This window comes from Symsagittifera roscoffensis, chromosome 10 (assembly GCF_963678635.1).
Source record: "Symsagittifera roscoffensis chromosome 10, txSymRosc1.1, whole genome shotgun sequence".
In the NCBI taxonomy this organism is placed as follows: domain Eukaryota; kingdom Metazoa; phylum Xenacoelomorpha; order Acoela; family Convolutidae; genus Symsagittifera; species Symsagittifera roscoffensis.
Genome location: NC_087071.1, coordinates 15159952 through 15184490, shown reverse-complemented (window position 1 = coordinate 15184490; position 24539 = coordinate 15159952). Strand labels below are relative to the sequence as shown.

General features: G+C 36.9%; 3 protein-coding genes across 3 annotated transcripts in view; 1 reads left to right on the top strand and 2 right to left on the bottom strand.

The window, feature by feature from the left end:
* Positions 1-24539, top strand: part of LOC134855618 (kinesin light chain 1-like) — a 238833-nt gene that overhangs the window by 24134 nt on the left and 190160 nt on the right. The gene's annotated exons all lie outside the window — the stretch shown is intronic.
* LOC134854989 (protein polyglycylase TTLL10-like) lies at positions 2724-4349 on the bottom strand. The gene is made up of 2 exons (XM_063871369.1): positions 3523-4349; positions 2724-3289 (listed from the first exon to the last, which is right to left on the bottom strand). The coding sequence occupies exons 1-2, from the start codon at positions 4347-4349 to the stop codon at positions 2743-2745; spliced, it is 1374 nt and encodes a 457-aa protein (XP_063727439.1). The 3' UTR covers positions 2724-2742.
* LOC134854988 (protein polyglycylase TTLL10-like) lies at positions 7509-8640 on the bottom strand. Its single transcript, XM_063871367.1, has 2 exons — positions 8189-8640; positions 7509-8058 (listed from the first exon to the last, which is right to left on the bottom strand). The coding sequence occupies exons 1-2, from the start codon at positions 8638-8640 to the stop codon at positions 7509-7511; spliced, it is 1002 nt and encodes a 333-aa protein (XP_063727437.1).

Here is a 24539-nt window from a genome sequence, read left to right as displayed (position 1 = left end):
TTAAATTTAAGTTCGACAAAAATTATTCTTTTTATTGTATAGCAAATATTTGTTAATTAAATTTCGAGATTCTATTAATTTTCAGTTATTCAACCTGGTTTAAATTAAAATTCCAGTTTTTCTAAATTCTATCATGAGTTGGATAGATATTAATTTAAATTATGGAAAACTAAGCTGATTTTTTGAAAACTTATTTTAAAAAGGCAACTAGCTTTCGAAGTAAGCATAGGTGCCTGAAATTCGATTTTTTTATTACCTATTTTTCTATCTTTTTTGATAGGACCTTTTTGCATCTAGAATCATGATGTTTTGGGTCTATGTTTATGAGCGAATGTCTAATTTTTTGCTGCTGCTCAAAAACGTTTTTTGTAAGCAAAAAGCTTGATAACATTCAACATTGGTTTTCAACATGATTCTTTCTTGTGGCCGTTTTTGCCGTTTTTTGAATTTCTACAAAACAGACAATATGAGGTTTTATAATGTTGGTTTGAATTGTAAATAGAACCTCCTATTGTTCCGATTTTCAATACGAAAGTAACGGAATACTTGTGCTCGGGGTGGGTTTTTTTTCTCCAGACAAATTTCGACTTTTTAACTAGCCATTTTTGTATCATTTAAAGGATTTTTTATATCATTTAAAAGGTATTGTTGTCTTGAGCTCAAATTTGAAAAGATATTTGACCTGTAATCATTTTTCGTAAAGTTATGGGGGTTTAAGGATTGCCATTTTGGCCAATTTGGGACAATTAACGCGCGATATATTTCGCGCTAATAACGCGTAAGCGGAGAGTTAATCCGTCTTAGAAAACGTTCCAAAAGCTTATTTGCCATAATTTATTTGTTACAAGGAGCGAAATCTATCCTTTTGTACTTTATATGGCGTGTGGGGGGCGGGGTGATAAAAAATTTCAAATTTTGGAAAAAAAAAGTTCTTTATTTTGTTTTATTACATTTAACTTTTAATGTTTTTACTGCCCCATAATCCCTAAAAGGGAGTCGAAACACTCAGGGCTCCCTGATACGAGCAGTCTTGTTCAACTTTAGGTTTGAACTTCAACTTCTTCAAAGGCTGTCCTGACTTCGAGCCTTTGGTTTGAATATTGAATTGATATATTTCCACTGTTTTTTCCTAATTTTTAATTCTACAGATTCTGATGGATTTTAATTTCTGATGGCTCGGAGTTGGGAATTGTGTCACAGTTTGTTACCTCTTTTTGAAGAACATTTTTAACAAAAGCTGCCTTGACTTAGAACTTGTTTGGTCCTCCTGGTCTTTTGACGGAGGAGTGGGAATGGGAGGTTGTATGTTAAGTTGATCCAGTTTTCCAATTTTTTTCTTTTAAGTTGGTAGAACAAACTTATTGTTCCGACTTTCGATACGAAAGTAACGGAATATTTGTGCTCGGGGTGGGTTTTTTTTCTTCAGACAAATTTCGACTTTTCAGCTAGCCATTTTTGAAGGAATTTTTTTATCATTTAAAAGGTATTGTTAATTTGAAAAAATATTTCACATGCAACCATTTTTCGTAAAGTTATGGGGTTTAAAAATTGCCATTTTTGCCATTTTGGCTATTTTGACCAATTTGGGACAATTTACGCGCGATATAGTTCGCACTATTAACGCGTAAGCGGAGATTTAATCCGTCTTATAAATCGTTCCAAATTGGTTGAATGAAGCTTATTTGCCATAAGTGAATTGTTTTAAGGAACGAAATCTATCGTTTGGTACTTTATATGGCGTGTGGGGAGATGATTTTCCTTAAAAAATTTCAAATTTTAGAAGAAAAAAATTTCATTATGTTTTATTTCATTTAATTTTTTTATGTTGTTACTGCTGCTCCATAAACCTTAAAAGGCAGTCGGAACATTCAGGGCTTCGCCCTGATACGAGCAGTCTTGTGTTTTCTTTATAATGTTTACTTTAAAAATGGGAACAGAAGCAATTAGACAAAATTCAGCTAAGAATTTTGTTACAGAGTTTTCAGCAATAGAATATGAATGTGATCTGTAGGATGAGAACAAGAAACGTGTTGACATGAGTCAAGGCTGCATGCAGATTAAATGGAAAACTATCAACTTAAATTATTTCACTTAATAGTGTCTTGTTGTTCCGACTTTTGATACGAAAGTAACGGAATATTTGTGCTCGGTATGGGTTTTTTCTTCTGACAAATTTCGACTTTTTAACTAGCCGTTTTTGACGGAAATTTTTTATATCATTCGAAAGGGATTGTTGTACTGATCTCAAATTCGAAAAGCTATTTCACCTGTGCTTAATTTTCGTAAAGTTATGGGGGTTTAAAGATTGCCATTTTGGCCAATTTGGGACAATTAACGCGCGATATATTTCGCGCTATTAACGCGTAAGCGGAAAATTAATCCGTCTTAGAAATTGTTCCAAATTGGTTGAAAAAATCTTATTTGCCTTAATTCAATAGTTTCAATGAGCGAAATCTATCCTTTTGTACTTTATACGGCGTGTGGGGGATGATTTTCATTAAAAATTTTGCAAATTTTAGAAAAAAAAATTTTCATTTTGTTTCATTTAATTGAGTTTTTTAAGGTTATTACTGCTTCATAAACCTTAAAAGGCAGTCGGAACATGCAGGGCTTCGCTCTGATACGAGCAGTCTTGTTTTATTAGGGAACGAAGCAAACTTAGAGAGATAAAACGCAAAAAGTTAACATAAGAGAAATTTGAAATGATTATTTACAATCTGAGTTAATCCTTAATGGTTCTTTCTAGGTTGAGCCGTTGGTAAAGTTGGTTGCATTATTAGTAGATTGTTGCCTCCGTGTCCAAACTTTGCTTTGAGTAGTCTCGTTGTATAACACTTCCATATTCCGCCTGCTCTGAATCGGATTAATGGGAACGCCACGTCTCGTCTTTTCCCAGATTTCCATCACTACGTCAATTGACTCATAGACCATCGGAGGTATAACTTGGTGCAGAACTTGACAATTAGTTGTCAAAGATGGCTGCACGTTGATTTCAATTAGGTACACTTTCATTTTTTCGTCGATCATAAAATCGAAACCCAGTAAGTCGAAAGTGCCAATTCGAGTTTTCAATCTGGATTTTACAGCATTGAAACAGTGAAGCATGATTCGCTTAGCCTGCTTTTCGAATACTCTGTACCACCAATCTTCTTCAATTCCTTTCGTTTCAATGAAGTATTGGTTCAAATACACATTGGCTCTTTCGTAGCTCCAAATTGTGTCATCTTTTTTCTTTTCGTAACTTGGATGACTTTTTTGGATATATTGATTGTTCAAGTGGCCAATTAAACTGTTGTCGGCAGTTTTCTAGTTTTCCTGACAGCTTTTTTCAAAAAAAAAACTTTTTTTTGTAAGAAAACGTGTTTAATGTGACTTTTTATGTTCTAAACTGCACAAAAACTGATGTGTGAATCAGTGAACAAAATTTTGCTCTAGTTCTGACATGCAAAAATCCATTTAATCAATTTCTATAATATTTCATTTCATTTTTAGGAAAAAGTTGGGGAAAACTGGAAAATGGACCTATTATCGTCTAGTTTATAGTCGTCAATGCAGGTTCGCAGATAACCAGGGTGGTAGAAGACTACGAAAGGCGCAGTCGATGCTATCAACATGTAAGCTCGGATATCAATTTTTTTGTTGTCTAGTAGCAAGGGATGCTCGATGTATCGCTGAATTATTCTTTCATACTTATTACTCGTTTCCCTCTTGGGTGGAGATTTTTTGCTGCTGCAATCCTTCAACTTCGCATCGAGGTCGTCTAAACTTCGAACCAGAAATATCCCGATGCCTTGGTTCAACCCGCTGGGTTTGCGAATCCACGTTTCGCCCGCCTTATACGCTTTCCGGAAAGCAGCATTCTCCGTCTTGTTATTTAGTATAAAAGTTTCGTTGAAAAAATCAGCCAGTTTCAACTCGTTGTTTTTGGAAGAGTTTGGACTTTGCAGAGCTTTTTGTTGCATGCTTTGCTCGTAGGCTCGCAAGCTCTCAACGAGGCCGATTTTACTTGTTAAACATGAGATGTTACTAATGTGATTGACGACTTGTTCATAATCTCGAAACTGGTGGTAGTCAATTTGATCCACACACTGAGTCCATTTGAACTTAAAATCCTGTCTTTTTTCGTCCGTTTTTGTCCATTTCAAATGTTTCTCGAAATGATTCTCGACTAAGACTGTGTTATTCACTTTACACGTGTCGCAACTCAATACGTAGAATTGGTTCGGCAGCTCAATATATCTGTTTCCCGTATGGGGATTCCGAGCCAAAGGCGGCAACGTCGGCAAAACATTTCGATGCCAAAACATTTCGAAGTTTGGCAGAAGATTCGATGTTTTTTCTTCTCGCATCGTAATGATAACCTAAGGAATTAGAGGCAGTAACAGTCGGGATACCGGCGCCATTCACGCTTTGTTCATGCTTGTCTTTGATATCGCTACTCTTTGAAAACTTTTCGCCATTTTTCCGTAATCGTTTTCTGATGACTGAAGTAGATTTCTTTTCATATTCTTGGACCACCGGGTTACAAGTAGTTCTTTGCCTTCGTTTTGCACAGTTTCTAGTTCTTTTCATGTTTGCTCCGCCTGTTGTAGGGCTCAAACTTTGGGTTTTTTGGATTATTTGGGCTAATTGTGCTATAGTTGCTGCTTTTATGATTGGCGTTTGATAATTGGTTGATCTAAATTATTTCGGGTTAGTGGCTCCGGATTTCTTTAAATATAACCACCAACTATTTCTGTAATCAGGAGCAATTTTGCGGTAAGTACAAAATTCTCATATGCTTATAACCGTTGCAATAACTTCTATAGGTCAAAAAATTTCATATGGTTAACAAGTTGCATTAAAATATTTAGGAGTGACAGTTCGTTAATAAAAGTTACCATGAGGAAAGGATAGTTGAAGAGATCCCTGGCTCTTTTGGCTTCTAAAAAAGCGATGTAGAAATAAGAACAGACGTTCTCGAGTTGTTTGATGGCGAATTCTTTTTATGATCTGCAGCACTCAGCAACAACTTGTCACCACTAATGTTCAAGTTGTCCAAATTGTGGCATTTCTGGTTGGTGATTCTATAGGGTGTTTTTAATATGACTGGTCATTGTTCAATTGCAGCTAATAGTGTTGGAGCTGGATATTTCGATGGAATGTATTTGATCTCAGTAAAAGCTTTTATATTCGAAAAAACTTAGAAAATCATTTACTCGTCGATTTAATCTGTTCTTTTAATATTAAATGTGTTCGAATTAAAAAGAATACATTTATAAATACTCTTCGTTTTTTCTATTCAGTTTTGCTCCTTCAAAACTGGGTAGCAGCATGTGACATAATTTTGCTTTGGACAACAGCAGTTATGGGCTCCTGAAGTTTGCTAAAGATCCAATATAATAGCCAGACTTCCGATTTTAGTTATTGGATCTTTCAACTGACTTGCCTCAAAGAAACAAATGGATAAGAACTTATTTAAATAAAATAAAACACACTGAGATAAGATCACTTTGATAACACTCCAGTGAATAAAAACTTCTCTTAAAAGTATCATCATATCGATGATGTTTTTGTGATGCTGAGCTTTGCATGTTCTTGCGCATCTTTTTTTAAAAATCTTATGAACATACAATAAAATCTTTCTGTATTACCATCAGTACAATTTTATGCATATCTTATGAATCGGCCTTCGTCAATCTGTCAATCCTTCTTGCGTCAATTTTTCCAGACTGGTCTGCTGAATAATTGAGTTTATTTATTCAAACTGAAAAAATGTTCCTCTAAAAAGGATTGATTTAGTCCCAGCGTTTTTCTTTGAGATAATAGGCGTTTTGGCTATCACCCTAACCCTGCTTCACTTGCGTAAAAACATCCAATCCGATTTTGAAAAATTAATTGCTCCTCTCTCGACGTACAAGTCTAACCCGACAACTTTTCATCAAAAAATGATCTCCTATGAAATATCATTGTTGGTATGAACCGAAAATTCAAAAAAGTCACAATCTGAAAAAACTTCAAAATGTCTGTCGGAGACATTCAGAGCCCATAAGCTACAACTGAAAAAGTATTTTCAAAACTTATGATCATCAATCCTTTATGTTTACTGATTATTTTTTGAAACAAATTACCAATTCATGAACCCATAATCCTGCTTCACGAAAAATAATCTATCCGGGAGAAATGGAAAAACTAAAACAGACTGACAAAAAATTGTTCTACAACATATCAACGCAACCAGATGCTGTAGTCTCCGGTGATTTATCATTGATAGTTATAAGTCAGAAAATAAGAAAATAATTGAAGGTTTCAAAAAACTTCTGTCACGAATGAGGAAAATATAATTGACGAGAAGGCCAAAAGGGAAAATCAATATTTGTTTTAAAAATGATTGAAGACCCACAAAAGGCCGGACAAAAGAAGTTTTCGATCAGCGAAAAAAATTTTGTAGAACACTAATCATTTGTTCAAAAATGTCAATTCCTGAACAAAACAAAGGTACCTCGAAACGGACCAATTTTAAGCACATATGCATTTCGAAAAAGCACTTCCATCTGTCCCTATCTTGGGTTAAGCCAAGTGATTAAAACATAATTCACCGAACTAAAGTTTATTACGCTGTAACCGCAACAGCACTAGATTATCCCGGAAAATGATAAACGAGAAAACAATTGATAGAGTTCGTTTTAAACTATTCAGTTTCTGGAAAAATGGAAAAAAAAATTGCAATTTTCTCATCGTGCCATTTTCATGAATGAAAGTCGTATTATAAAACACTTTTTGCTCCAAAAAACTGTTCTCTTTCAATCAATAACTTGCTGAATACAACAGCAGATTTTTTGGAGCCTGGTCAGTTTGCTACTTGCAGGAATATTGCCGGTTCTATGGGGTAATTAACCGCAGCTTGGTTACAAACGCCCAGGTTGACCAAAAATGATAATCATAAACAAAAATTTTGATTCAAACGACATTAAAAAAATCAAAATTTTTTTACATTGTCGAGAAAAACCAGTTGGAACCTTTTGATTTTTGGTCTAATTTTGAGCTAATTAGTAAGATAATTAGTAAGAGCAATAGCTTATTTAAGCGTATTTTAAGCCCAGGAAACTTAACATCACCCCGGTAAAGAAAAATTTGGGAGTTTTTAGCGCAATTTTGGGAATTAAAAACTAGAAAATTCAAAAAACTTCCGCAAAAAATTTTGAAAAAAAAAATTGATTTTTGGATCAATTTTTTTGTTCGGTTTCCTAGTCATTTTCTTCAAAAACTGTTTACGAATTGAATTCAACTTTACTTCAAATATGCTTACAATCTATTTTTTTTGCTCAGACTTTTTGTTCACAACAGGCAGAAAAAACGACACAAATTTGAGAAAATATTTTTGTTTTTTTTAAAGACTGTCGCCGGAACATTCTAGGTTTTGAGAAAATTTTCTAGGAACGACACCAATTTGAGAAAATATATATTTTTTAAAGACTGTCGCCGGAACATTCTAGGAACTAGGTTGAACCGTTGCTGAAGTTGGCTGCCTAATTAGCAGATTGTTGACTCCGTGTCCAAACTTTGCTTTGAGTAGTCTCGTTGTATAACACTTCCATATTCCGCCTGCTCTGAATCGGATTAATGGGAACTCCACGTCTTGTCTTTTCCCAGATTTCCATCACTACGTCAATTGACTCATAGACCATCGGAGGTATAACTTGGTCCAGAACTTGACAATTAGTTGTCAAAGATAGCTGCACGTTGACTTCAATTAGGTACACTTTCATTTTTTCGTCGATCATAAAATCGAAACCCAGTAACTCAAACGTGCCGATTCGAGTTTTCAATCTGGATTTTACAGCGTTGAAACAGCGAAGCATGATTCGCTTAGCCTGCTTTTCGATTACTTTGTACCACCAATCTTCTTCAATTCCTTTCGTTTCAAGGAAGTGTTGGTTCAAATACACATTGGCTCTTTCGTAGCTCCAAATTGTGTCATCTTTTTTCTTTTCGTAACTTGGATGACTTTTCTGGATATATTGATTGTTCAAGTGGCCAATTAAGCTGTTGTCGGCAGTTTTCCAGTTTTCTTGACTGCTTTTTTTAGAAAACGTGTTTAAAGTGTTAATCAGTGAACAAATTTCGATACAGTTCTGACATCCAAAAATCCATTTAATCAATTCCTATAAAACTCCATATCATTTTTAGGAAAAAAGTTGAAGAAAACTGGAAAAGCGACCTATTATCGTCTAGTTTATAGTCGTCAATGCAGGTTCGCAGATAACCAGGGTGGTAGAACACTACGAAAGGCGCAGTCGATGCTATCAACATGTAAGCTCGGATATCAATTTTTTTGTTGTCAAGTAGCAAGGGATGATCGATGTATCGCTGAATTATTCTTTCATACTTATTACTCGTTTCTTTCTTGGGTGGGGATTTTTTGCTGCTGCAATCCTTCAAATTCGCATCGAGGTCGTCTAAACTTCGAACCAGAAATATCCCGATGCCTTGGTTCAACCCACTGGGTTTGCAAATCCACGTTTTGCCCGCCTTATACGCTTTCCGGAAAGCAGCATTCTCCGTCTTGTTATTTAGTATGAAAGTTTCGTTGGAAAAATCAGCCAGTTTCAAATCGTTGTTCTCGGAAGAATTTGGCCTTTGCAGAGCTTTTTGTTGCATGGTTTGCTCGTAGACTCTCAAATTCTCAACGAAGCCGATTTTTTTTTACTTGTTAAACATGAGATGTTACTAATGTGATTGACGACTTGTTCATAATCTTGAAACTGGTTGTAGTCAATTTGATCCACACACTGAGTCCATTTGAACTTAAAATCCTGTCCTTTTTCTTCCATTTTTTTCCATCTCAAATGTTTCTCGAAATGATTCTCCACTAAGACTGTGTTATTCACCTTACAAGTGTCGCAACTCAATACGTAGAATTGGTTCGGCAGCTCAATGTATCTGTTTCCCGTTTGGGGATTCCGAGCCAAAGGCGGCAACGTCGGCAAAACATTTCGATGCCAAGCGCCAAAATCGATGTCCAGCGAGAGTTTGGCAGAAGATTGGATGTTTTTTCTTCTCGCATTGTAATGATAACCTAAGGAATTAGAGGCAGTAACAGTCGGAATACCGGCGCCGTTCACGCTTTGTTCCTGCTTGTCTTCGGTAAGGCTACTCTTTGAAAACGTTTCGCCATTTTTCCGTAATCGTCTTCTGATGACTGAAGTAGATTTCTTTTCATGTTCTTGGACCACCGGCTTGAAAGTCGAACTAATTCTTCTTTTCCTTCGTTTTGCACAATTTCTAGTTCCTTTCATAATTGCTCCGTCTGTTGTAGGGGTCAAAATTTGGGTTTTTTGGATTCTTTGGGCTACTTGTGATATAGTTGCTGCTTTTATGATTCGCGGTTGACAATTGGTTAATCTAAATGATTTCGAGTTAGTGGCCCTGGATCTCTTTATATATCACCACAAACTATTTTTGCAATCAGGAGCAGTTTTGCGGTGAGTACAAAACTCTCATATGCTTATAACCATTGCAATAATTTCTATAGGTAAAAAAATTTCATATGGTTAACAAGTTGCATTAAAATATTTAGGAATGACAATTCGTTAATAAAAGTTACCATGTGGAGAAATAGTTAAAGAGATCCCTGGCTCTTTTGGCTTCTAAAAAGCGATGTAGAAATAAGAATAGACGTTCTCGAGTTGTTTGATGGCGAATTATTTTTATAATCTGCAGCACTCTGCAACAACTTGTCACCACTTATGTTCAAGTTGTCCAAATTGTGGCATTTTTGGTTGGCGATTCTCTTCAGTGTTTTTAATGTGACTGGTTTTCATTGGCACTATGGTTTTCGCTGGTTGTCTTGTCATTGTTCAATTGCAGCTAATAACGTGTTCGAGCTGGATATTTGAATGGAATGTATAGAGAGTTGCAAAAAGTTCGGACAGACAGAAATAATTAAAAAGAGCAATCTGCCAATTTTGAGCCATTTTTGCCTGCCAATTTCTTTTTTTAAGGGACATTGAGACATACTTTCTGCCTGAAAAATTAGCTTTTGCATGCAAAAATTGTCTGAAAAGGTCATTTGCTCTTTTTAGTTATTTTTGTCTGTCCAAACTTTTTGCTACTAACTATATTTGATCTCAGTAAAAACTTTTAATTCAAAAAAACTTCGACAATCATTTACTCGTCAATTTAGTCTGTATTTTTAAAATTAAATGTTTTCGAATTAAAAAGAATACTTTTATAAACAATCGAGAGTGATTTATTTTTCGTTTTTTTTTCTATTCAGTTTTGCTCGTTTAAAAACTTATGATCATCAATCCTTTATTTTTCATTGATAATGTTTTGAAACAAATTATTAATTCATGAACCCATAATCCTGCTTCACTAAAAATAATCTATCCGGGAGAAATGGAAAAACTAAAACAGATTGAAAAAAATTGTTCTACAACATATCAACGCAACCAGATGCTGTTCTCATTTAAACGTAGTCTCCGGTGATTTATCATAGATAGTTATAAGTCAGAAAATAAGAAAATAATTGAAGGTTTCAAAAAACTTCTGTCACGAATGAGGAAAATATAATTGACGAGAAGGCCAAAAGGGAAAATCAATATTTGTTTTAAAAATGATTGAAGACCCACAAAAGGCCGGACAAAAGAAGTTTTCAAACTTACGATCAGCGAAAAAAATTTTGTAGAACACTAATCATTTGTTCAAAAATGTCAATTCCTGAACAAAACAAAGGTACCTCGAAACGGACCAATTTTAAGCACATATGCATTTCGAAAAAGCACTTCCATCTGTCCCTATCTTGGGTTAAGCCAAGTGATTAAAACATAATTCACCGAACTAAAATTTATTACGCTCTAACCGCAACAGCACTAGATTATCCCGGAAAATGATAAACGAGAAAAACAATAGCTGGTCATCGAAGACGAGCTGCCCAAGATAATACTTTTTTTTATCAAGAGACGCAAAATTTGTACCCAAGATAAGGAAAACTTTACAAAACATTTGATCATAAAACAAAAATATATATCAAAAAACAATTAATTGACTGCTCGGCAGGTGATCGTAAATTATTGTTTTTTGATCACAATTCACCACTTATTCAAAAATGTTTGTTTCCATTTCTTTTGCATTTGGACAGTTGAGAGGGTTGAGGGTTTTTTTTGCAGGGGCTTTGTACAGGCTAGTTGAGGTTTTTTTTGCAGGGGCTTTTTACAGGCTAGGTGAGTGTTTTTTTTTGCAGGGGCTTTTTACAGGCTAGTTGAACAAAAGTTGCAGAAAAAAATTATAATTTTTCCAGAAACAAAAGAAAATTGACTTGATGCTGACTGTCTTCTCTTTACTCTCCAGGATATCCTGCTCGATGAGCAGTATTGCTCTTTAGGATCTCCCTCCAGACATAATATATTGCTTTTGGCGTTGTATATGTAGCTGGTAAATAATTTCAAATTTAAATTTAGGAAGTAGCATAAAAAATCAATTTCAGGTTACTTGGGGTTAGTCAGCTCCAACTGCCAAAACTGTAAAATTATACCATGCAGCACCTCCTATAAATTAAGTTAAAAAAGTGAAAAGCATATTGTTAAAATAATTTATTTCTAATTTCACAAAAAAAATTTAGGAGTCATGAATCATGAATCAGGACACACAATTCCTCAAAAGGAGACGTCCTTTACGCCCATTTTCTTCAAATGCATACAAAGATTGATTACCGAGCCAATTACGGTTTTTTTAAACAAATGAATACGAATAACAGTGCTTCATAACAAATTTTGGAGGCACATTTTTCAAATCCAAATATGAGTTGAGCATGAGAACGCTAATTTATTTCCTTTATTGATAGAGTTCGTTTTAAACTACTTCAGTTTCTGGAAAAATGGAAAAAAAATTGCAATTTTCTCATCGTGCTATTTTCATGAATGAAAGTCGTATTATAAAACACTTTTTGCTCCAAAAAACTGTTCTCTTTCAATCAATAACTTGCTGAATACAACAGCAGATTTTTTTGGAGCCTGGTCAGGTTGCTACTTGCAGGAATATTGCCGGTTCTACGGGGTAATTAACCGCAGCTTGGTTACAAACGCCCAGGTTGACCAGAAATGATAATCATAAACAAAAATTTTGATTCAAACGACATTAAAAAAAATCAAAATTTTTTTACATTGACGAGAAAAAACCGGTTGAAACTTTTTGATTTTTGGTCTAATTTTGAGCTAATTAGTAAGACAATTAGTAAGAGCAATAGCTTATTTAAGCGTAGTTTTAGGCCAGGAAACTTAAAATCATCCCGGTAAAGAAAAATTTGGGAGTTTTTAGCGCAATTTTGGGAATTAAAAACTAGAAAATTCAAAAAACTTCCGCAAAAAATTCTGAAAAAAAAAATTGATTTTTTGGATCAATTTTTTTGTTCGGTTTCCTAGTCATTTTCTTCAAAAACTGTTTACGAATTGAATTCAACTTTACTTCAAATATGCTTACAATCGATAAAAAATTCGCTATGACACTGAAATTAATTCATAATTATCATTTTCAAAATCCAATTTTATTTACATCTTGTTTGTAATTTTTGTCATGGAAAATCATTTAACTTCAAATATAAACCTTCTCCTTTTTTAATTTCGGAATTCTTTAACCCTCACTTGACTGTCTGCGAACCTGACGACCATTTCGCTGTTCTAATTTTTACATTTTCTTACATATTACTTTAATTGAAATACAACTCTAGAAATATATATGAAACAAGAAGATACAACGGAGTCAAACACAAAACAATTAAAGAAGGATACAAAAGAAAAAAACACAGAGGAAACATGATTAATTTCACTATGATAACCAAGTGAATAAGATCTAATTAGAAAGGGAGTTCACATTGGCGCCCAAATTTCTGGAAAAGACGTTCACTCTACTGATTTATTCAAAGACATGAAGCTTTTGGTTTCTGACATTTACTCATTTACTTCGCCAATCCCTAGCCATGAACATAAAAATTTCATAAATTATTGAGATTTCCATAACAAAAAAAAATGTTTTAAACTGTGATTCAAAAAATCAAATTCGATAGAACTTTAAAACATTCCATACTCTTCAAAGACTCTCTAATGGTTCATTTTGCTTTTCCCATAGATCTCTGAGAAAAAAATTTCTAGTTTTTTCTTAAGTTGGCTTTATTTGATATAACCAAAAAAAAAAGTACGTCGAGTAAGGAGCCATTCCAGTTGCGTGAGAACCCCCGGTGACGTGTTTGGTGCGTAGGGATTTGTTCTAATTTGCGAGAACCCTTTTTTATTCGTTCAAATCCTATTTTGATCCGGTTAGTTTTCAGTAGTTTTCGTTTGCACCCCGTGGCTGAGCGGGAAAACTTTCAGAAGCGAATTGTTCAAACTCACTAGAACCCGTCAGTTTTCTTTGAGCCATCATTGTCAGCTGGTTGGATTGCGTAAAGAGCCTGGAGAAACAACACAAGCCATTGACGATATTGTTTGGGAACATTGTGATGAAAGCAAAAACGGAAACAGAATTAATTGCAGATTGCCATGGAGGAGCCGAAGTGAATCTAGTGGCTTCACTAGGATTCTACAGCATGTTTGGTTCTTAAGAGTCACTATTGAAACTAGAACAAAAGCATGAGATGGTCACGACCAACAGTGTAGAAGTGTTTCCGGGAGTTTTGCAAACCGAGCAAAAGTATATTGGAAAGTGGAGGGAAGCAATCGAGTCGGAAATGAAGATCAGGCACAGTGAAACTTTTCGTAGACCGACGGGAGTGAGTTATTTAGTGGAACCTGTTTGAGCTCCAAGGTGCAAGAGCAGATACCCAGTGTATTTCGTAGCGGTGGATGTGAAAAGTACGAGAACGATATTGAATCAAGTCTTCTCGTGCCAAAGTGCGTAAGACTAGCGAGAAGGTCGGAAAATTCTTAGAAGTTACTGTGCAAAATGTTCTCAGCAGTTCCAGAGAGAAGCAAAAAGGAACTAGAATCAATACTGGGAAAGAAGTTCATGGGATACGCCAGTGTAAACTTGAGTGACTTTTAAAGACAGAAGCAAAGAGGATCAACAGTCACGGATTTGCGCCCTCATTGCGCCCTGATTTGCCAGTCACGGATTTGCGCCCTGATTACAATGCAGTAGATGAGAATGATGAAGTCCAGCGAGTGATGATGGAAGTGGAACCACCACTGGAAGTGTCGGGAAAGCGTAATTGGAGGAGCATCATGTCGACACATGATGAGTTCCCCTGCCAGTGCTGGCATCAAACATGGTGGTACCCCGGGCGTAGTAATCTGGTGTTGATCTGGCACTGTGGAGAGCTGCTCTCCATGGGTTTACCAGATTCATCACAGCCCATAACGATAGTGAGATTGGGAGTTATGAAAGCGATACGATGGATGCAAGCTCATGATATAGAGAACAATAGACAAGAAACGCCTACGAAAGAGCAATTGCACGAATTGGATTGTCTAAAAGATTTAGATCTTTTTGAGACAACGTGCAAAATCTTGAAAATTCCGAAGGAAGTAAAAAAGTATGGGCCAGAACACGACTGATGCCTTGGTTCAGAGCCAACATGACTGCATGGTTGTACGTGTATGCCACGAAGCATATGCCGAAGCACAGCAGAGTGTACAGTGCGTATCAGCTGGATATTGGAGCAGGAGCTTTCAAACGAGCTTTTGTAACTCATCGGATTGCAGTAACCACCGCAATGAAGATAATTTCTAGGACAAGTGATTGTGACGAAAAAAAGGGATGTTGAAGGAAGACTTGGAGAGAAACTTGACAACTTGCCTTCACAACAGCTTCTGCCGAAACAGAGAAACTAACGTTGATCCTCTACCTTGTTGAAAACAAAGAGTAGAAGAGCAGAAGTGTTAGAGGACCGCCTCCAACAGCGTCAGAATAGCTACCGACGTGTTGCAAGACACGGAGACTGAAAGTGCGGAGTCAATGTCGCAGGAGGAGGAGACGGAACATTGACGAATGGCCAAAAAACAAGATGCAAAACGAAAGAGAATTAAAAGAGTTTAGAAGTCTTAGATTTTCTAAACGACGAAAACAAAGGGTGAACAAAGAAAAAAACAAAGAAGCAACGAAAAAGAGGATGTTAAATCTCAGAATTGTTTTGAGTGTGAGAAAAACTCAAATGAGAAACAAAGCAACTAATTTTGCAATTGAAACTGATGAGAAAACTTTAAGTTGAGTTTTGAAAAATAAAGAATTTGTTGCATGTATAAAACTGCATTATGATTTTAGTTAGTGACTTCAGAGACACTTATTATTGTAACAGTCGCCTACTTAAGTCACAAATGAGGTTTAAAAAAAATAGGCCCTATAAACATTGGCTCGAGAGTCAGGGACACTATATCTTGTGTTTTTCTACCTAAAACGGTCGGAGCCAATTCGGTTCACTTGCGACATGAGAGTAAAACCTTTGTTACAGCTTAAAGGCCACTACCAAAATACCCCCTAGAAAATAAGAACGTCACCATACTTAGGTCTCAAAATACCTAAAACACGCGGACACCGTTAAAAACAGGGTCGGAGCAATCCGTATAGTTTTTTTTTATTAGACAGTGGAACTTTGATCCATTTCAGATGGATCAACCTAAAATTTACCTTACCTCAACATAACAATATAAAACACACTCATGAAACTTAAACTGGGTACTCACATACCGGCACACTCTCTAGAATTGAGTAACTAAATCAATAAGTAACTCTAGAATAAATGGTGCAATCAAGTTTAACTCGAGGAGCTTATATGATTAAGTTTTGACTTGAGAAGTAAGTTTTTGGGGCTGAACCATTGGCAACTTCACTTGTCAACCTTTCCACCGAAGGTGCACTCTGGTCCACTTCTTATTTGTTTTCTTCTCTGCATGCGATCACTCTGCCTTCTGTTAATTTTATGCCTTATGACAATCTTATGTCTGGAAATTGCGAACAGCAATTTCCCGCTGCTTTTCAACTAATTTTTCGCGATTTTAGTTCGATTCTTCTGATATTATTTTCTCATATTTTCATTTGTCGCAAGAAACTTGAGCATGACATGCTCAATTCGAATTTTTGAAAAATTCCATTTCACACAAAATCACGTCTTTTGCGTTGCTCAAGGTCAAACTTCCAAATATGACCGACTGGCACATGTTTATTTAGAGAGGCTTGAGTAGATTGTATATTAAAATCTTCCTGCCTGCATGATTGTTTTTTATCAACTATGACGACTGATCACTTTGTGGTGACATGAAAGGCTTGGGTAATCTCTCTAAGAAGGAGATTATTTCATTTTTCCTCCTAACCACCGAGTTCCTTAATTTTAATATTCAGGACTAGTAACAACTAGAATTCCGAAGGTAAGAAGCGTAGTAGGATAATTTTAGTTTGTTGGTTGGCAGGACCGTCCTGTGTCCCAACACTTTTTAAACCTAGGAGAAAAAGTTTTAAATCGGGACATAGACGCTGAAAGTCAGAAAAAATGTTTTATTTTAAGTTATATCTTCGAAAGTGCAGATTAGTGAAAGAATTTGGAAGGCTATAATAGTGTAGTATGATGCCATTTGTATTTTGCAGTGTGTCAATATGACGTGGATAAAAGTGATTTCTTGCATTTTGTAAATTCTGTTCGATGGCACTGTACCATTTTGATGAAGACCACAGGACTCAATGAGGACCTTGATCGGGCTGTCCGAAGAGTATGTGACATTAGACCAGAAAGGACAAAACGCAATTTCTTATTCTATTTTTTATCGGAACATTAGGCCGAGAAGATTGATGGTTTTAATCAATTAGAAGTCTTAATTGTGCATTTTGACGAACTCGGAAGGTCAATTTGGAGTTCCATGTTGATTTTTAAAAAAATCGATTTGGACGTGAACGACACGTAAACTTTTAATTTTTCGCACCAACTGAAACTGCGGAATCAGAACAACAGGCAGGAATCTCGGAGAGAACAACAGTAGTTTCAGTGACAACGACTACAGAAAAGCGACAGCAGATTGAGATTAAGAATAGAAATCGTCAGAAACCACTCCGAGCTGTAACGATTGTGCCGCTACAATCGTCACAGAGCAGTTCACGGTAACCAGGAAGGGTGTTGGGAAACGTGTCTAGCCTTCCGAGGAGAAATGAGAGTGTTATTCCTCCGGATTCCAGAATCCGGAAGGCTTCCGCGTTCCGAACTACCCTTCCGCCCCGGTGGTTAGGGACTTGTTTTGAGCATCCGCTCGGCGCGGAGTGCTCGTTAAGTGTTCTGCCGGTCATGATGTTAAAAAAGAATAACACCCAGGAGCGCCATAAAAACATCTATGTATCATTCGCCCAATAGTAATATAATAAATAAGTAGTAGCCTTGTTTTTAGTGGTGACCTCGAGGTCTGGGAATACTGAGACCCAGCCATGATGTAATATTCGCGCGGAACTACATATCGACGGAGAAGAAAGCTAGGTTCTAAAACGACGGGCTAGCGTCTAAACACAACTCTACATGCTTTTCACCGTCTCTGCCAAAGCCAGTTCCTTTGGTGATCTTTCTAACATCGGGTCGACAAAAAAAACCTTACTGTTTCCGGCTTCGATCAGATCGATCAGAATCCGGAGAAATAACACTCTCATTGCTTCTCGGAAGGCTGGACACGTCATCCCAACATCCTTCCTGGTTCCCGTGAGCTGCTCGGTAACAATTGTAGCGGGACAATCGTTACAACTCGGAGTGGTTTCTGACAATTTGTAACAATAATTTCAATCTTCTACCGTTCCGTCGTTGTTGTCGCTGAGACTGCTGTTCTCTACGATATTTGTTAATGTAATTTCTCCATTTCAGTGTGTGCGAAATAATGAAAGTTTACGTGTCCTTCACGTCCAAATCGAATTTTTAAAAATTAGCATGTCAGTCAAAACTAACCCTTTCCAATTTGTCTGATCGTTCAAGTAACGGCACTATTTCATCAAAAACATCAATCCTCCCAGTTAGATGTTCCAATAATCTGGTCGAATATCACATGAGCTCACTGTTTTGCATATAATTATGTTAATTAGAGCGTTCTGATCGAAGCCGGAAACAGTAACGTTTTTTTTTGTCGACCCGATGTTAGAAATACCACCAAAAGAACTGGCTTTGGCAGAGACAGTGAAAAGCATGAAGAGCTGTGTTTAGACGCTAGCCAGTCCTTTTAGAACCTAGCTTTGTTTTCCGTCGATATGTAATTCCGGGCGAATGTTATAGTTTTTAATTGCAAGGATATCAACACTTGTCATCTTCTTTTATCATTATCACCTCCAGGTCTAGAAAATTCCAAGGATTTTGATTGGAATACGTGATGAAGGGACTCCTGACTGTAACCTCGGTACCTATGATACTTTTGACATTCTGATTACCATTAAATACAAAGAAAAAATAAAAAGTTTTCTACGGTTTATACTGTGCATGCAATAGTCTTCTCATTCTTAATGTTTTGAGTACAAATATGCTTACAATCGATAAAAAATTCGCTATGACACTGAAATTAATTCATAATTATCATTTTCAAAATCCAATTTTATTTACATCTTGTTTGTAATTTTTGTCAGGGAAAATCATTTAACTTCAAATATAAACCTTCTCCTTTTTTAATTTCGGAATTCTTTAACCCTCACTTGACTGTCTGCGAACCTGACGACCATTTCGCTGTTCTAATTTTTACATTTTCTTCCATATTACTTTAATTGAAATACAACTCTAGAAATATATATGAAACAAGAAGATACAACGGAGTCAAACACAAAACAATTAAAGAAGGATACAAAAGAAAAAAACACAGAGGAAACATGATTAATTTCACTATGATAACCAAGTAAATAAGATCTAATTAGAAAGGGAGTTCACATTGGCGCCCAAATTTCTGGAAAAGACGTTCACTCTACTGATTTATTCAAAGACATGAAGCTTTTGGTTTCTGACATTTACTCATTTACTTCGCCAATCCCTAGCCATGAACATAAAAATTTCATAAATTATTGAGATTTCCATAACAAAAAAAAATGTTTTAACCTGTGATTCAAAAAATCAAATTCGATAGAACTTTAAAACATTCCATACTCTTCAAAGACTCTCTAATGGTTCATTTTGCTTTTCCCATAGATCTCTGAGAAAAAAATTTCTAGTTTTTTCTTAAGTTGGCTTTATTTGATATAACCAAAAAAAAATTACGTCAAGTAAGGGGCCATTCCAGTTGCGTGAGAACCCCCGGTGACGTGTTTGGTGCGTTGGGATTTGTTCTAATTTGCGAGAACCCTTTTTTATTCGTTCAAATCCTATTTTGATCCGGTTAGTTTTCAGTAGTTTTCGTTTGCACCCCGTGGCTGAGCGGGAAAACTTTCAGAAGCGAATTGTTCAAACTCACTAGAACCCGTCAGTTTTCTTTCAGCCCTCATTGTCAGCTGGTTGGATTGCGTAAAGAGCCTGGAGAAACAACACAAGCCATTGACGATATTGTTTGGGAACATTGTGATGAAAGCAAAAACGGAAACAGAATTAATTGCAGATTGCCATGGAGGAGCCGAAGTGAATCTAGTGGCTTCACTAGGATTCTACAGCATGTTTGGTTCTTAAGAGTCACTATTGAAACTAGAACAAAAGCATGAGATGGTCACGACCAACAGTGTAGAAGTGTTTCCGGGAGTTTTGCAAACCGAGCAAAAGTATATTGGAAAGTGGAGGGAAGCAATCGAGTCGGAAATGAAGATCGGGCACAGTGAAACTTTTCGTAGACCGACGGGAGTGAGTTATTTAGTGGAACCTGTTTGAGCTCCAAGGTGCAAGAGCAGATACCCAGTGTATTTCGTAGCGGTGGATGTGAAAAGTACGAGAACGATATTGGATCAAGTCTTCTCGTGCCAAAGTGCGTAAGACTAGCGAGAAGGTCGGAAAATTCTTAGAAGTTACTGTGCAAAATGTTCTCAGCAGTTCCAGAGAGAAGCAAAAAGGAACTAGAATCAATACTGGGAAAGAAGTTCATGGGATACGCCAGTGTAAACTTGAGTGACTTTTAAAGACAGAAGCAAAGAGGATCAACAGTCACGGATTACAATGCAGTAGATGAGAATGATGAAGTCCAGCGAGTGATGATGGAAGTGGAACCACCACTGGAAGTGTCGGGAAAGCGTAATTGGAGGAGCATCATGTTGACACATGATGAGTTCCCCTGCCAGTGCTGGCATCAAACATGGTGGTACCCCGGGCGTAGTAATCTGGTGTTGATCTGGCACTGTGGAGAGCTGCTCTCCATGGGTTTACCAGATTCATCACAGCCCATAACGATAGTGAGATTGGGAGTTATGAAAGCGATACGATGGATGCAAGCTAATGATATAGAGAACAATAGACAAGAAACGCCTACGAAAGAGCAATTGCACGAATTGGATTGTCTAAAAGATTTAGATGTTTTTGAGACAACGTGCAAAATCTTGAACATTCCGAAGGAAGTAAAAAAGTATGGGCCAGAACACGACTGATGCCTTGGTTCAGAGCCAACATGACTGCATTGTTGTACGTGTATGCCACGAAGCATATGCCGAAGCACAGCAGAGTGTACAGTGCGTATCAGCTGGATATTGGAGCAGGAGCTTTCAAACGAGCTTTTGTAACTCATCGGATTGCAGTAACCACCGCAATGAAGATAATTTCTAGGACAAGTGATTGTGACGAAAAAAAGGGATGTTGAAGGAAGACTTGGAGAGAAACTTGACAACTTGCCTTCACAACAGCTTCTGCCGAAACAGAGAAACTAACGTTGATCCTCTACCTTGTTGAAAACAAAGAGTAGAAGAGCAGAAGTGTTAGAGGACCGCCTCCAACAGCGTCAGAATAGCTACCGACGTGTTGCAAGACACGGAGACTGAAAGTGCGGAGTCAATGTCGCAGGAGGAGGAGATGGAACATTGACGAATGGCCAAAAAAACAAGATGCAAAACGAAAGAGAATTAAAAGAGTTTAGAAGTCTTAGATTTTCTAAACGATGAAAACAAAAGGTGAACAAAGAAAAAAACAAAGAAGCAACGAAAAAGAGGATGTTAAATCTCAGAATTGTTTTGAGTGTGAGAAAAACTCAAATGAGAAACAAAGCAACTAATTTTGCAATTGAAACTGATGAGAAAACTTTAAGTTGAGTTTTGAAAAATAAAGAATTTGTTGCATGTATAAAACTGCATTATGATTTTAGTTAGTGACTTCAGAGACACTTATTATTGTAACAGTCGCCTACTTAAGTCACAAATGAGGTTTAAAAAAAATAGGCCCTATAAACATTGGCTCGAGAGTCAGGGACACTATATCTTGTGTTTTTCTACCTAAAACGGTCGGAGCCAATTCGGTTCACTTGCGACATGAGAGTAAAACCTTTGTTACAGCTTAAAGGCCACTACCAAAATACCCCCTAGAAAATAAGAACGTCACCATACTTAGGTCTCAAAATACCTAAAACACGCGGACGCCGTTAAAAACAGGGTCGGAGCAATCCGTATAGTTTTTTTTTATTAGACAGTGGAACTTTGATCCATTTCAGATAGATCAACCTAAAATTTACCTTACCTCAACATAACAATATAAAACACACTCATGAAACTTAAATTGGGTACTCACATACCGGCACACTCTCTAGAATTGAGTAACTAAATCAATAAGTAACTCTAGAATAAATGGTGCAATCAAGTTTAACTCGAGGAGCTTATATGAATAAGTTTTGACTTGAGAAGTAAGTTTTTGGGGCTGAACCATTGGCAACTTCACTTGTCAACCTTTCCACCGAAGGTGCACTCTGGTCCATTTCTTATTTGTTTTCTTCTCTGCATGCGATCACTCTGCCTTCTGTTAATTTTATGCCTTATGACAATCTTATGTCTGGAAATTGCGAACAGCAATTTCCCGCTGCTTTTCAACTAATTTTTCGCGATTTTAGTTCGATTCTTCTGATATTATTTTCTCATATTTTCACTTGTCGCAAGAAACTTGAGCATGACATGCTCAATTCGAATTTTTGAAAAATTCCATTTCACACAAAATCACGTCTTTTGCGTTGCTCAAGGTCAAACTTCCAAATATGACCGACTGGCACATGTTTATTTAGAGAGGCTTGAGTAGATTGTATATTAAAATCTTCCTGCCTGCATGATTGTTTTTTATCAACTATGACGACTGATCACTTTGTGGTGACATGAAAGGCTTGGGTAATCTCTCTAAGAAGGAGATTATTTCATTTTTCCTCCTAACCACCGAGTTCCTTAATTTTAATATTCAGGACTAGTAACAACTAGATTTCCGAAGGGAAGAAGCGTAGTAGGATAATTTTAGTTTGTTGGTTGGCAGGACCGTCCTGTGTCCCAACACTTTTTAAACCTAGGAGAAAAAGTTTTAAATCGGGACATAGACGCTGAAAGTCAGAAAAAATGTTTTATTTTAAGTTATATCTTCGAAAGTGCAGATTAGTGAAAGAATTTAGAGGGCTATAATAGTGTAGTATGATGCCATTTGTATTTTGCAGTGTGTCAATATGACGTGGATAAAAGTGATTTCTTGCATTTTGTAAATTCTGTTCGATGGCACTGTACCATTTTGATGAAGACCACAGGACTCAATGAGGACCTTGATCGGGCTGTCCGAAGAGTATGTGACATTAGACCAGAAAGGACAAAACGCAATTTCTTATTCTATTTTTTATCGGAACATTAGGCCGAGAAGATTGATGGTTTTAATCAATTAGAAGTCTTAATTGTGCATTTTGACGAACTCGGAAGGTCAATTTGGAGTTCCATGTTGATTTTTAAAAAAATCGATTTGGACGTGAACGACACGTAAACTTTTAATTTTTCGCACCAACTGAAACTGCGGAATCAGAACAACAGGCAGGAATCTCGGAGAGAACAACAGTAGTTTCAGTGACAACGACTACAGAAAAGCGACAGCAGATTGAGATTAAGAATAGAAATCGTCAGAAACCACTCCGAGCTGTAACGATTGTGCCGCTACAATCGTCACAGAGCAGTTCACGGTAACCAGGAAGGGTGTTGGGAAACGTGTCTAGCCTTCCGAGGAGAAATGAGAGTGTTATTCCTCCGGATTCCAGAATCCGGAAGGCTTCCGCGTTCCGAACTACCCTTCCGCCCCGGTGGTTAGGGACTTGTTTTGAGCATCCGCTCGGCGCGGAGTGCTCGTTAAGTGTTCTGCCGGTCATGATGTTAAAAAAGAATAACACCCAGGAGCGCCATAAAAACATCTATGTATCATTCGCCCAATAGTAATATAATAAATAAATAGTAGCCTTGTTTTTAGTGGTGACCTCGAGGTCTGGGAATACTGAGACCCAGCCATGATGTAATATTCGCGCGGAACTACATATCGACGGAGAAGAAAGCTAGGTTCTAAAACGACGGGCTAGCGTCTAAACACAACTCTACATGCTTTTCACCGTCTCTGCCAAAGCCAGTTCCTTTGGTGATCTTTCTAACATCGGGTCGACAAAAAAAACCTTACTGTTTCCGGCTTCGATCAGAACGCTCTAATTAACTGAATTACGTGCAAAAATAGTGAGCTCATGGCTGGTGGCTGGTTCGCAGTATCCCCAGACCACAAGATCACTCCTAAAAACAGGGCTACTACTCTTATATTATATTACTATTGCTTTGTTCAGTAGATAAAAATCATCATCTCATGCGAAGAGGGATCAACCCTTTTCCCCAACTCCTTGCTTCTCATTACCTGAAAACGAACTTGGTATTAACTTAATTCAACTCAAGACATTCCGGGAAGCTAAAAGTTTGTGAAAACCAGTTCAAGTCCAATCCGGAGACCCTTCCGGATTCTGGAATCCGGAGAAGTAACACTCTCATTGCTTCTCGGAAGGCTGGACACGTCATCCCAACATCCTTCCTGGTTCCCGTGAGCTGCTCGGTAACAATTGTAGCGGGACAATCGTTACAACTCGGAGTGGTTTCCGACAATTTGTAACAATAATTTCAATCTTCTACCGTTCCGTCGTTGTTGTCGCTGAGACTGCTGTTCTCTACGATATCTGTTAATGTAATTTCGCCATTTCAGTGTGTGCAAAATAATGAAAGTTTACGTGTCCTTCACGTCCAAATCGAATTTTTAAAAATTAGCATGTCAGTCAAAACTAACCCTTTCCAATTTGTCTGATCGTTCAAGTAACGGCACTATTTCATCAAAACCATCAATCCTCCCAGTTAGATGTTCCAATAATCTGGTCGAATATCACATGAGCTCACTGTTTTGCATATAATTATGTTAATTAGAGCGTTCTGATCGAAGCCGGAAACAGTAACGTTTTTTTTGTCGACCCGATGTTGGAAAGACCACCAAAAGAACTGGCTTTGGCAGAGACAGTGAAAAGCATGAAGAGCTGTGTTTAGACGCTAGCCAGTCCTTTTAGAACCTAGCTTTGTTTTCCGTCGATATGTAAATTCCGGGCGAATGTTATAGTTTTTAATTGCAAGGATATCAACACTTGTCATCTTTTTTTATCATTATCACCTCCAGGTCTAGAAAATTCCAAGGATTTTGATTGGAATAC

Bases quoted from the DNA above. Each gene is read 5' to 3' on its own strand.
- LOC134854989 (XM_063871369.1), bottom strand. From the start codon at position 4,349: ATGCGAGAAGAAAAAACATCGAATCTTCTGCCAAACTTCGAAATGTTT. The intron at 3,290-3,522 runs GTCCATTTTCCA...TGCCGACAACAG, and splicing joins TATAAACTAGACGATAATAG to TTTAATTGGCCACTTGAACA.
- LOC134854988 (XM_063871367.1), bottom strand. From the start codon at position 8,640: ATGCAACAAAAAGCTCTGCAAAGGCCAAATTCTTCCGAGAACAACGAT. The intron at 8,059-8,188 runs GTTTTCTTCAAC...TTCTAAAAAAAG, and splicing joins GATAATAGGTCGCTTTTCCA to CAGTCAAGAAAACTGGAAAA.